The sequence below is a fragment of the Diadema antillarum genome, unplaced genomic scaffold (assembly GCF_040938485.1).
Source record: "Diadema antillarum isolate AM-2024a unplaced genomic scaffold, OU_Dant_1.0 seq00000694_RagTag, whole genome shotgun sequence".
Lineage (NCBI taxonomy): Eukaryota > Metazoa > Echinodermata > Echinoidea > Diadematoida > Diadematidae > Diadema > Diadema antillarum.
In genome coordinates, this window is record NW_027271599.1 from 53,256 (window position 1) to 67,412 (window position 14,157).

General features: G+C 41.9%; 1 protein-coding gene across 1 annotated transcript in view; it reads left to right on the top strand.

Moving 5' to 3' along the window:
- Positions 1-14,157, top strand: part of LOC139737509 (uncharacterized) — a gene marked incomplete at its 3' end in the record, with an annotated part of 45,997 nt that overhangs the window by 11,615 nt on the left and 20,225 nt on the right. The window contains exons 8-20 of the mRNA XM_071648178.1: positions 443-540; positions 1,343-1,440; positions 2,106-2,299; positions 3,810-3,953; positions 5,144-5,476; positions 5,698-5,826; positions 7,293-7,906; positions 8,085-8,234; positions 8,811-9,079; positions 10,525-10,692; positions 11,416-11,576; positions 12,181-12,375; positions 13,765-14,123. Coding sequence (XP_071504279.1) covers positions 443-540; positions 1,343-1,440; positions 2,106-2,299; positions 3,810-3,953; positions 5,144-5,476; positions 5,698-5,826; positions 7,293-7,906; positions 8,085-8,234; positions 8,811-9,079; positions 10,525-10,692; positions 11,416-11,576; positions 12,181-12,375; positions 13,765-14,123 — 2,912 coding nt within the window. The remainder of the gene's footprint in view (positions 1-442; positions 541-1,342; positions 1,441-2,105; positions 2,300-3,809; positions 3,954-5,143; positions 5,477-5,697; positions 5,827-7,292; positions 7,907-8,084; positions 8,235-8,810; positions 9,080-10,524; positions 10,693-11,415; positions 11,577-12,180; positions 12,376-13,764; positions 14,124-14,157) is intronic.

A 14,157-nucleotide genomic window follows, 5' to 3' on the forward strand; every position in this document is an offset into this window, starting at 1 on the left:
TTCTTTTGTTATATTGTATGACTTGTTACATTCTACATTCTTTTATGTGCTCCCCCTCCCAACTTTTCTTTTGTAATCTGTCCCTCTCATCAACCTTGTTCTATTGATCTTATTTCATTCACTGTAATGTTTTTAGCAGCGTTAGTTAACAGAAGACTCTGATTTTAAGTTTGCCCTGGCTAGGCTTACTGTTGAAATCTGTATTGATAGGGCTCGGTAGTGATATATTTGTGCCTTCATTCTAAGAGGTTCTGGAGGCATTATATGTTTTTCCTAAAATGATGAAGAGTACTCGAATAAAAAGGAGCTGATATTGCTTACCCTATTTCTTTCGACTATTTGCAAGCATTTGAAAGCTGTAGCACTAATTGATGCTGATGTGCTAGACACTCCAGCGTGGGCATACCAATAAAACTAAAACTCTGACTTTTTATCTCTCTAGTTGTGGACATCCAGTGGCTCTCAACATACATGTTCATTGTGGCTTACATCGACGCAGAGGAGTCACTGCAGCCGAATGTTGCTGTGGTGCACGCACCGGTAAGTCATAACTAGATGTGGGCCATGAGGAGAGAAGAGGAGTTTAGGATAGTAAAGTTTTGGGATGAAGTGGGGTTGACCGTTGTATTGACACTGTCACACATTTTTAAGGTGAACTCCTCGTGTACAAATATTTCATTTCTTTTTGGTGGAGAATAGTACTGTAAAAGTGGAAATTTTCGCGGTGTTGAAATTTTCGCGCAATCAGAAACTAGCGCGAAAATAAAAGCACACGAATATTTTTGCTTGCCATATGTTCCTGTGCGTGATGTCTCGATTCCGCGGAATTAAAAACACGCGAAACTCTTCTCACCCGGCCAAGCGCGAAAAATTAGTCGCGTGAAAATATCCACTTTTACAGTAGTTACCATATTATTGTCTTTGAGCGATATACTTTGCATATTTTCTGTGATAGGATGGAGAGATTTAAACATAAGTTGTGTCCGTATGACCTGTTTTGCCATTGTATTGCCATCAAATTCATACTTTGCCCAACACACCTCTAAGAGATCAGTGCTACTTTCCACACCATGTCCAGCATAATCCTGAAAAATGAGATACTTATCTGACTACTAGTACATTTTGGGCCACAGCTCTTTTAAAAAAAAAAAAACATCATGAACATTATTAAGCACATAAAAACAAACAAATCAGAAATTGTCATTCTAGACTTCAGTTCTAAACAAAAGTTCCATTCTTCAGGCGATGCTATGTTTTGTGAGGGGTCTCTGAAGACCCCTCACATGCCTGCAGCTGCCTTGCAGTCACCTCCAGGAAGTAATGTTGTGTTCATCCCTTGCAGAAAGAGAGACCGGTCACTTACGTCAACTTTGAGGACATATGTTTTGGGAGCTGTGAGGAGAGGGCTGCCTACTATTACATGCACTACATGGATAAATGGTAAGACTGGTGTCACAATGTAGTCCATTCCATGTGTCATGTGAATCAAATTTTGTCATGTGACTCAAATCATGTCACCTGACTGCCAGCATGGAAGGGTCATGTTTGAAAATTATGTTATATATCTACATAATTTTATTTTTACACTGATCTACATTTTTAGTGGCACAGAGAGCAGTAAGTAGCTCCGCTGACATGTCCTTGCTTAGTTTTACTGTTGAATCTTTATTTATGGTGGATTGATTGATTAATTACACAAAATCTTAGACTTTTCAGTTTTTTGTTCAAATGCCATTATTCTCCAGTCTCAAATCCTAATTTGCGTGACTGATCCTCATTTTGATCTTATTCTGCCTGGAATAATGTGATGTTTTACACTTTTATAGCAGAAAAAAAATGTTGCTGTTTAGCAAAAATATTAGCCAAACTGTACAATTTCATAACCTCCCTAATTTGTATTTGATTTTGGTCAAATTTCACTTTTATGCTCATAAAATTTTACTGTTTCTTTTCAGACAAATTTTCAATTGATCTTGAATTTCCCTTAACCCGTTGAGGATGAATCCCGAGTATAATCGGGTAAGTGTCTGTGGGAAATGCGTTTTGTAGCAAACTCAGCTGGTCTTCAATGGGTTAAACAGACTTGACTCTTGATTCCTCTGCAGGGCCTTTACCATAGCGTGCTCCAGTAACTCCATCGAGGGCGTTGTGCTGGGACGGCAGCAAGAAAACAAGGAATTGTGGGAAATCTGGACGCTACACGACGACGCCCGAGTGGAGATGCCTCTCTGCGACCACGAAGACACTATGCCCATGGGAATGGCAGTGGACTACACCTCGCAAGTCAACGTCACCATCCGTGAGTTGCCCACTACGTTTACCCTACACTTTTCTACACTTACCCTACACTGATCTGCACTAAGCCTACACTTGTCTACACTTACCCTACACTGGTCTACAATTACCCTACGTGTGTCTACACTTACCCTACACTTGTCTACACTTTTAGCAGGAAAAAAAAAAAAAGCTGCTGAAAACTGCTTATCCAATACAAGCAAGCCAATGGAGTAAAATTGAGTCAAAAGGGGGTTGAGATATCAATCCAAGCAGAATCTTTATTGGAGTCAAAATGACTAACCTAAAAGCAAATATATACCTAGATGGGACCACAGACACACAACTACACAACATGCACCGACTAGGATCGGCCTGGGACACAGAATAGTGAGAGTGACAGTGATTGGCCCATATGGGTTCCTTGACATTTGTTCCTGTGATGATTTGCTCCCATGAAATATCTGCGTGCTAAAGCCAAACATGAATTCTACCCACGAACATAACCCCAACCCTAATCCTAATTCTCACATCAAACTAAATCTAAAACCCTATCACGACCCTAACCCTAACCCTAATGTCCTTAGAGAAAATAAGACTGGAGCAATTGCCACAGGAGCAAATGTTGTGTCATGAGTCCATACAAGCGTATGTTCCCTTTCTGTGTATATCATTTTGCCACTGACAAAGATTCTGCTGAAATCAAGAGCTCAGATGCCTCTTGATTCCATTCTGTCTACATTTTTCTGCGTGTGCATACTGTTTAAGCTGTAATTTTCGTGTACAGATGTTTTTGCAAATGATGTCACTGACACTTTTAACAGATATCGTTCCGCGAATTGACACCAATGCTGTCTTAAATGCAATATTACCCTAGTGCATGGTGACATTTTCGCATGTTGTTAAATTCCCGATGCAACTGTGATTTGCAGAATTTGCCAAAATTAAACCCTCACGAAAGTAACAGCTTGCACAATGATATTCTTTAGCAATACCCCATCCTTCAGGGCTTGTATGTCAGTCCTATGGTAATGGTTTGAATGCAGGTATACAAGATGTACATTACCCTTTAAGTTTGTTCAGGCATGTGTGTTTGGTGTGCAAATCTATGGCATGTACTTACTGTTCCAGGCCATAGCATCCATATTAGTGGCTTCAGATTATCGATGAGCAAAAATAGATCTTTACATTATAGGGTATTATAAGTGAAATGACGCAAAATAAAAAGAGATATGGGTACCATGAGTTTACATGCATGAGCTGTGACTCGCAAAATAAAAAGAGATATGGCTACCCAGATTTTAACCATCATGTAGTCTGGTTGACAGAGGGAGAAAATTCGAAAATTTATTGCAGCACTTTGTGTAGTTGTAATATGGTAGACTCAACACCATGTGCACAGTGTGTGGCATTCAAAGTTGTGCCATTATATTTTTATTTCTGAATATTGCACAATTGGATTCGGATATATGTCGAGATGAAGCCCAGATTAGATGATGGTCCGATGAATTAAACCAAATGTTTGTCCCTCTCAGAGACTCACACTCTGCCACCCGCACCCATTGTAATGGTATTGTCCACCGAGGGTCTCCTGTGCCCTTTCTATGTGGTCAACTTAGAGGACAAGGAGGGAAATACTAAGCCGCCGCAACCATTTCCAACAGGACCAGTTGTGACAGGTGAGAGGGTTTGTTTGTTGTTGTTTTTTCAGTAAGGAAGACCACACACATTTTTCCCCCTTCTGCAACATGTGAGAGCATTGTTGATGACATTGCCATTAAAATCACCTGGGGTGGTATTCTGAAAATCTTCCTAAGTTTCTTCCTAAATCAGAAACTTAGGAAGTGTCTAGGAAAGACAGAATTGGTATTCTGACATTTCTCCCTAGGAACTTCTTAATACAAATTAGGCCATCCTTATCCCCGCCCACGTCCTTTCTTTTGCCAATACAAAATGCCGTATCGTAAGGCACCAACCAATGACAATTGCATATTATTATGATGTAGGGTTGAATACATGTGAGCGCGGCATGTACCCTTTCTCATGCCCATTTCGCGCATTACAGTACATGTTGCACGCAGTGAATGACGAGCGTCTATCACAATGTTTTGCAGCTTGCTGTATCTTAACAACGTACTTAGGACAAGGATGGGGCTTTCCTCAACATCTTCCTAAAATTCTTTTCTAAGTGCATTGTAGAATACCAACTTCTTCCTAAGTCAGAAATTTGCATATCTCATCCTCACTTGCATATAGTATCTTCCTTAGTCTCTCCCTAAGTTTAGGAAAAAACTTAAGAAGATACTTAGGAAGAAACGTAGGAAGATTTTCAGAATAGCACTTAGAAAAAATCCTGACTTAGGAAGAAATTTCTTCCTAAGAAGGATTTCAGAATACCACCCTCACTCTTGGAATATATGTGTGGATTATGCATTTCAATTGATTCCATGCTGTTTAAAAGAGTTGATCGGATATGTGTGTGTGTTTTTGTTGTTGTTTTTTCCCCCAATATGGGATGAGAGTGTGGATTAGATTACACTATTCAGTCCTCTCAGGAAAGAGGAAAGATATTATAAAAGAAAGGGTCATGACAAAATCTGTGGTCTTTCAACTTCTTATTCTCAGGTGAGGGTTGTATATGATAATGCAGTTGACAATTATTAGTTTTGTATATAAATGCAAGATTTTCCATTTGTTCAACAAAAGTGCACCATGCTGTTAAAATGCAGTTGCACTGGTTGTTGACATCTCTTTGAATTTAGGAGCATAAATGTGCTACTTTCAGTGACTTTTTATTGAACTAATAGCTTCCGGTTTCCAACAAACCATGTTTTTCCCCCATTAATCTACGATATTTGATATTTGATAGGAGCAGGCCCAGCTACAACTTCTCAGCCAAAGGTGATCCCCACTCAGCAGGTAGCCGCTGGGCCCACCCAGGCGGTGGGGAGGCCCCCAAACACTACCCAGCCCCCTTCAGCCGCGCCCCCTGTCGCTTTCGGCTCCTCTGGTGGTGCAGCAGGACCGTTCTCCTTTGGTTCCCAGGCTGCACCCCAGGCCTTTCAATTTGGGTCCCCATCCATGGCTGCGGGCCAGTCCCAGGCATTCCAATTCATGCCGCCATCTTCTGCAGTGGCACCATCGGCATCGGCATCGGCATCGTCAACGCCGTCATTTGGAAGCAACCAGTCATCAACATTTGGTAGGCAAAGAGTGCTTTCTTAATTGTAAATTGCATTTTATTGTTCTTATGTGTTTGAAAAATGATTGAATTACATACCATGCAATTATTGTGTAACTGCTGTTCAGTTTGTCGTGTTGATGTTCCTCAATCCAGAGGATTTTCCTGGAGAATGTTTAGTGAAACCACAAGACTCCCCTAAACACAGCAAACCTCTCAAGTTTCTCCATTTTCATCTGCAGGATCAGGTGGCTTTAGCTTCACGTCGGCCCAGAGTGGCCCCGCCCAAGTGAGTGGCTTCAAAGGAGGGTTATCTGGTCCTGCAGCCACGCCCCAGATAGGCCAAACCTCTGCCGGTTTCAGCTTCAAAGGTAAGAACATTTTGCAAGGCTCGACACTAATTTTTGTGTCTGTTGGCCTGCTTGGGCCACTAAAATCTTTAAATCTGGAATTTTAGTGGCCTGAAAAGATATGTAGTGGCCCGAAATAAAATCAAAAGTAACAATCCATTTTTAATCTTAGTTGCAAGATTGGCCACCAAAAGATAGATTTGGTGGCCCGATGCCGATTTTAGTGGCCCGGGGCCATTGTGCCACCACTAATGTCAAGCCCTGCTTTGCAAGTGTTTGATGCTGTTGCAAAGTGTTCATAAAGAAGTATTGTCTTCATTTGCTGCAAAGTTGGTCATTTGCATGATTTGTGATCAGCAGTTCTAAACATAGGGTTGAAACCTCATCGGATTTATATCTCTGTCATTTTCCATGGCATCAGAGCCCCATACTTCAGAACGCATGAACAAACGTTCATGTATGCACATCAGCTGTTCAGTTACATTAGGTAAACATAGCGAGAAATTCTCTATCTACATTCAAAGTAATTTTAAGGCATTGATAATTTTCCTGTTTCTTAATTCCTAAGATAATTCTATGTAATTTTGAAGTCATTGAGTGTATTATGTGCACTTATCTCTTCCCATAAGATTTATAGGTCTCTTAGATATCCTAAAAATGTAACAAATTGATTTGACTATGAAATAAATACCATTATCTAAAAAGTATTTAGATTATGATACAAGAGACTAGGGATATATGTTTCAAATGCTGCCAAGTCTCAGTGATTCTGTGTGGGGCTCTTGAAAACTTTGATATTTTCCATGACCTTACGAGAGAATGTGAAGGCTTTCCTGATTGGGAAATTATATTCCCCCTCTGAGAGATATGTAAGGTGTCAGTATCTCTGTGATTTCTCATCAGAACCTTTCTGATTTCGATGTGTGAGTATTGGCAAGCCATGGTGTATGAGTTTGTTGCATTTTACACAATAGGAGTTTTAAAATACAGTTCTACAGTATGTCCCTCTAAAAATTACAATCGGATTTTCGCACTGATATCTTCCAATATGATTAAACTGTCCAAATGCTATTTCAGGGTCTAGAATTATAACATCTTACCTATATTTTGCAGAAAACCCAATTCATTTTGGCTAAGCCGTCACAGAGAAATGTGGATCATTGTGCTGCATGTCATGGGTCTGGTTCTTCCAAATTTAGCAATTGCATGTTCTTGGAATGGCATATTAATGTGTGAACACTATGGGCAGAACTTGGAGGGAAGGGATTCCTGACATATTAAAACTCTACAAAAATCCTCATTTCTCTTCGACCACTGAAGCAAATTGGATGGGGTTTTCTGTAAGATGTGGGTAATAAAATATAGTTTCATACCCTGAAGTTGTGTTTGGATTAATTCACTATTTTTAAAGTTATCATTGCGGAGGTTCCCGCTGTAATTTTTGGGGGATATATGGTATTTGACTTGCAAATTTACATATCCAACAGGTGCCTCAACTGCTGGCTCACCAGCAGTCCCTCCAGGCAATGCATTTATAGCACTGTCCAAGCCGATGGCCAGTGCAACAGCCACCACTACTGTATCTCAGCCACCAGCCGCGCCTCAGGGAGCCAAGCAGGTCACTCTGACCCAGCCTCCACCCGTTGCCAAAGCCACCCAGCCACCTGGCGTGGCAGCCATGGGACAGCAGAGTGCCGCCTTCAAAGGTCCCCCTAACGCGGTGGCCCCTGGTGCCCCATCAGTTGTGCCGTCGGGGCCACCTAATGCTACGGCCCCCATGGCCGCTGCCATGCCAAGTTTCTCCCGGCTGTCAGCCCAGGGCCCTCCCAATGCAGTGGCACCAGCCGCTGCTGCAGCACCACTCCAGAAATTGGCACCTCCGGCACAGCCTGCCCCACCCTCTTACCCTGCAGCCAAGGCAGCAAGTGAACCCTTGGTACATCAGGTAGCACCACAGTCTCCCGCAGCGAGCCCTGCCAGCCAGCAAACACCCACTGCCACTAGAGCTGGGATCAGCTCCAAGGGCATCTCCGCAGCTTCTACCCCCATAGCAAGTGCCAAGCCAGTTGATGCTGCCCTGATCTCAAACATCCGCGAAGAGGTGAGTCTGATTGTCTTGTGTGACGCAAGCCTAGAGCTTCCTCTACTGTTTGTATGTTCCAGTGCGCCAATATTAAAATGGATCCCTAACCCAACGAAGATGGTAACTCCAATAGGAGCTCTTCAATAGGAGCTTCAGGTAATTCTTTTGTATATTTCTGTGTTTGTTTTGTCAATAGATTGAGCTCTTCATTAAGGAACTTACAGAGCTGAAAGCAAGGGCTTCTACTGGCAGCCACATGGTAGGATCAACCAGTGACCGTGCAAACATCTGCAAAGGGGTCGACGACCTTGCTGAATTCAAAGTAGAAGTGCTGGATTGTACTAAGGTGAGAAATTAACTTCTCATTGTATTCCCGGTGTCAAAGAAAGAAAAAAAAAAGTAATTTACCTTTATAAGCTGAGAATTCAAAAGTGATGGAAATTGAGCTGGTAATCTGTTACCTTGGCTTTATTTATTTATTTATTTATTTTTTTTTTTTCTGGGGGGGGGGGGGGTGGAGGGGACATCTTTATACCTCCACCCACACAAATGTGTATGAGGTTATAGGAACTGTGTGGCTGGTCTGTTAGTTGGTCGGTTGGTTGGTCAGCTGGTCGGTCTGCCATTCCATCTGGACTTATGAAAACATGATGTTTTAGAACTCCATAACTTTCTTAATTCATGTCTGATTTTCTAGCGCAATTCTGCTATTTTTTGTGACTGAGTTTACTCTTTTCACTAAAGTCAAGTTGAACATGTTGTGGAATATTCTTAAGGAAGCCTCTGTGCCACCACAAGTCCACTCTGAGGTTTTGAATGTGACAGCTCTTCTCCTTTCCCAACCCCACCCCCTCCCCTTCCGTCTCCCTCCCCACTCTTCCTTTCCCCCGCCCCATACCTCTAATCCCCTCTCCGTGCTCAGTCCCAGAACGAGGACGTCCACGGACTGAAGGCCAAGCTCCTCAACGCCTTCGCCCTCCTGGAGGAGAGCCGCATCCGCAGGCAGAGGAGCCGGGACCCCCGCTACCTGCAGCTGCTGCGGTCCCGGGGACTGGACCCCCAGACAGCTAGGCAGCTCCAGGAAATCCGCTCCCTCTACCACAATCTGGAGAAAGGGAGCAGGGACGCCAACGCTCGCCTGGACATGGAGTGGGACAACATCAGCCAGGGACTAGGGGCTCGTCGGTCAAGGTTTTAAACCATCCCATCGAATTGTACTGAAAAAGATTAAAGCTCACATGCCCAGTCACTTTCAGTGTACTCTGTCTATTTATAAGTTTGTGGATGAGAGTATTAGTTTGTGAACGAACTTTTAATGTTTCCAAAAATACTTGAGTGTGATTATTTTCCCAATAGTTGTCATGTTTGAAACTTCTACACATATTCCATGTTTTCTGTGTCTTTCTCATAAGTCCACTTGCTCAGCAATTGAAGACCTATGTGAGTTTTAATGACAGTATGTCAGTATGATTTAAGGAGAGCATCATAATTCTTGTTTCTCCGGTACACTCTTCTCGTCATTAAATTTGACATTAACACGTTGCCGTATGAAATGTGATATTTCAGAAACAGTCATAGATGAGGTGCAGTTTGATTTTTTTTTTCACTCTTTTACTCCTTTTGAAAGAATTCTATTTGTGATACAATAATTTACTGTTTCTTGACATGGTTAGACTAAAGGGTGATTATAATGAAGAGAATATCTTGATAAGCGTTGCATTGTAAAAATTTCGGAGACATATACTGTAAAACGAGGAATGTAAGCGTGCATTTTAATTTCGCAAATTTTGCAAGAACCAAGATTTGCGAAATTAAAGTGCACACGAAAATTCTTGTCTACAGTGTATGCATTGAATGTTAGAGGCAACTCGCAAAAATTTCTTCCTGTGAAAAACTCTTATCGGCTCCAATTTGCGAAAATTTCATGCCGCTAAAATATTTTGTTTTACAGTAATGGGGAAACATAAAGCCTGTAGTCCAGAGGGAAAATGAGTCTGCGATTGTATGCTATTCTTAAAGGACAAGTTCACCTTCATTAACATAAGGATTGAGAGAATGTAGCAATATTAGTACAACACATCATTGAAAGTTTGAGGAAAATTGGACAATCTGTTCAAAAGTTATGAATTTTTGAAGTTTTTGTGCAGTAACCGCTGGATGAGAAGACTACTGCAGTGTGTGAATAACTTAGATGTCACATGCGTACAACAATATAAGGAAAATATAAAGAGAATTTCACAAAATTTCATCTTTTGCAAAAAGTACACATTCCCCCGACTCGTTACCGACAAATGTTATGGATAATATTATTCCCCCTGCCTTTAGAAAGAGTCAAGTCAAGTGCTCTTTTATTATGCGAAAAAAGTGAAAGTATGTTGAATTTTCTTTACATTTTCTTTATACCGTTGTACGCATATGACTCACAAGCTGTAGTAGTCTCCTCATCCAGCGGTTTCAACACAAAAATTTTAAAAATTCATAACTTTTGCATCGATTGTCCGATTTTCCTCAAACTTTCACTGATGTGTTCTACTAATATTGTTGCATTCTCTCAATCCTTATGTTTATGAAGGTGAACTTGTCCTTTAAACATTTACGATTAAACGTGTGTTTATGGCGTTGTCGTTTTTGTGCAGAAAAATTGTCACCCCAACAATGGATGCCATCTACCAGACAGTGGGGAACCACGTCAACATTTTGTCCACGCAGCGCAACAAGCTGATCGATCTGAGAAAGCAGCTGACCAAAGCTCGCCGCTACGACATCCCCTCCTCGTTCAATGCCCTGCCCTCCCCTAAAATCAAGTGAGTCCTTCCACCTGTGATGTCATTTGTGTTAAGGTCGACCTGAGGGAACTCACTCATTTGACATGCTTGATATGCTCTTTTTGTAATGTTGTTCAGGGGAAGAGTTATTTCACGCCAGTGTTGCAATCCGTTTCTGATTGTATCATTTTTGATGAACGTATAGAAAGTAATGTCTCTCCCACCCCTTATTAAAATAAAAGCTTCAGCACATGCTATCTGCATCGTTATCAATTACTTGGAATAGTGAATCCAGGAAAGTGGTAGTCAGTATGATTCATTTGAATGCAATGCGAAATGGCATTTTGAATTCAAAACTGTATTAGGAGTGCCCTATTTGTTTGGCTTTAGGTAAAACTGAATATAGGAAAGCAGTGATATGTCGAAAATTAAAGGTCAATTTTCTTGAAAATATGCATGTGGAATCAATGTATGCAGAAATGTATATACAAATGTACTATGACATCACAAAATTATTGTACTTGCGTGTAATACCCAGGTATGACAACACGTAGATTTAAACAAAACTTAAAAACAAAAATTCCCAACTTTTGAATGGATTGTCTAATTTGCCTGTAACTTCACAACTGTTTCCTACTAATATTTCTGCATTTGCTGAAGGTTTTGACATCACATGAAGACATAACTTGTATTGCATCAGAAATATGGGACCTAACAGTGAACATATCAACCTCCCCCCTTTTTTTTTTGTGGTCATCTCAGAATGGGAAGTGACCCAGAAGCCCTGGCTTCTCGGTTAGCTGAGGTCAAAGTTCAGTCTCCGCCCAAGCCCGGAGGCACGCCTATCTCGGCCAAGAAGCAAGCCATTCTTCGTGACATCCTGTCTCAGAGGCAGTCCACCCCAATCAGATCAGCCCCCAGAGGTAGGACTCTTGTGGGTCTTTGTTTTATTTTAAACAAATTAACCCATTAAGGACGGGCTGATTCTACCACAACACGCGTTTTCCACAGACAATTGCCCGAGTATACTTGGGACTCGTCCTCAACGAGTTAAGGACGAGCTGATTTTTGCTATAACATACATCTTCCATAGATTGACACCTGCCCCAGTTTACAGTATGAAATTTGTATGTTTTCCTCACTTTGAACAATACTCATGGATTTCCCCCCCCCCCCAAATCTGCGTTTCATTTCATAAAGATGCATGGCATGAGTATGCCTCAAAAGATTAATTCATGTCAAGAGGCGGCTGTATGAATGGGTTGCAAGAGCTGTTCTAGACCTCATTGGATGCCTGTGTAGTTATATAGCCTTTAGCTCGAAACAATGTGCAGAAATGTATTTTTTTTTTCTTATGGGAAGTATGTAGAACTGGTTGCCTATGTAGTTTTGTAGTCTCTTGCTCATGGCAATGTAAAAAAAAATGTAATCTTTTTAAATGTGTAGAAGTTGTTGTTTTTTTTTTCAGTACAGAGTCACAAGTATGAAACTGGTTAAAGAAGAAATGATAATGATTTTCGGTTTCAGCGGCTCTTGTGAGCTCCTCCAGCATTGCCGATCTGACGGACATCACAGATTTTTCACTGCCGCGTGAGAGACTCCGCTTCCCCTCTAGTGAGAGTCCTCCGTACGACGTCGGCCCAGCTGATGCGGGGAGGCATCCATTGCATCACGCCCCCCGCACTGACCTCAGGGACTCCGCTCCTGTCCCTCCAGCTCAAGGTAAGCAAGACCTTTACGACTTTTACAACACAGGCATGATATTCTATAGATTTAAATCTGATTTCAGATTTTTTTTCTATACACATTTTGCTTTTTTTCATGTATCAAAATCACTTGAAAATTTTGATTTCCAATTTTTTCAACAAATCTCAATATCATCCCTGACAACAGCGTGCTCTGTTCTTACCTGGGCTCTTGAGCTTTTAGGTGCAGATTTCTATTCACCCATATGAACCCCAGCTGCTTTCTTCCACTTCTTTGTCTGGTTCAGCCTGCCTTCTTCAGTCTTGAAGATTCTTGCAAACTTTATTTTTGTGTGGAGGGATAGGTTGACCACTGCACTGGGATAGCACCCTGCTCATCACTAACTCACACACGGGACCTCCATTTACTGTAAAAGTGGTTTCTTTCGCGGTGGTTTTATTTTCGCGTTTTGAGGTTGATCCGCGAATTTAACATCACGCGAAAATGTTTTGAACTCGCCGCTTGTTACAACGCTATTGCGCACATGCACACACGAAGATTCCGCGCATTGAGTGTATTGATAGTCAACACACACAGCAATACCGCGTAATGTAGGTACAAGCATGTTATAAAGTACTCGAGCGACTGGATTTCAGGTAAGCGTGCATTTAATTTCAATTTCTATTTGATAAATAAAAGAATAATTGGATAATAGTTAGGGTTTTTATGTGCAAAATAAAACAGTTTTGCCGACTGTGAATTTAAAGATTTTGCCGACCGCGAATTTAAACACACACAAAAAAGTCGGCACCGACGGAAACCGCTAAAGTATCTGTACGCGAAAGAAACCACTTTTACAGTAATGTCCTATCCAGGGAGAGAGTGTTTTGCCTCTTATTAGAAGGGATGGCATGATGATTACAGACAACACTGCTGAACTAGACTTAATACAACTTCAGTGTACGAACTGTACTGTCATGGGAGCAATGTAGCATGAAGTGAATAAAGCTTCGATTGTAGAGTGATACACTTAAAAAACTTCCACAAAGCCCATTTCGCAGTGTATTCACTTCATCTCATAGCATTATTTTCGCTCTGAAAATTGCCCCATGTCCTGCATTACTCATAAATGAGGATAGATTTGCCAGCAGAGATATGCATTGGAGGGACTATATCGGAAATAACTTTAAAAACTTCCACAAAGCCCATTTTGCAGTGTATTCACTTCATCTCATAGCATTATTTTTGCTCTGAAAATTGCCCCATGTCCTGAATTACTCATAAATGAGAATCGATTTGCCAGCAGAGATATGCATCGGAGGGACTATATTGGAAATAACTTCACAAATTTATATGATAGGATGCTCATATGCATCGAAGTGGAACGGGGTGGTCACTCTATCCTTCGTCATCTCATCCTCACAGCTGCTCGTACCCAGACAGTCCCCGTGGTTCCGCCCCCGCATCAGCCCAAGCCGTCTTCCAGCGCCGCCCCACAGTCCTCGTCATCGCACCCTACCGACAGGAGCCCACAAGGCCCAGAGGTGAGGCCCAAGCAGACCTCCACCCCTCTGCCCCAGGCAAGGGGGTTCACCAGTGTGCCAGCAGCGCCCCAGGGGGCTTTAGGGACAGCAGGTGTCGGTGCTGGCGGCGGTAGTGGTGATACAGGTGTTGAGAGTAGACCCCTAGTTTCCCAAGGGCCTGCAGTGCCCCCTAAGACGTCAAGCTTCACCCACACAGGGTCCGGCACAGTGGCCTGGGGAATGACAGCACCAAGCACAAAGGTCAGACTTGTTTTTCTGTTTTTCTTCTTTTTCT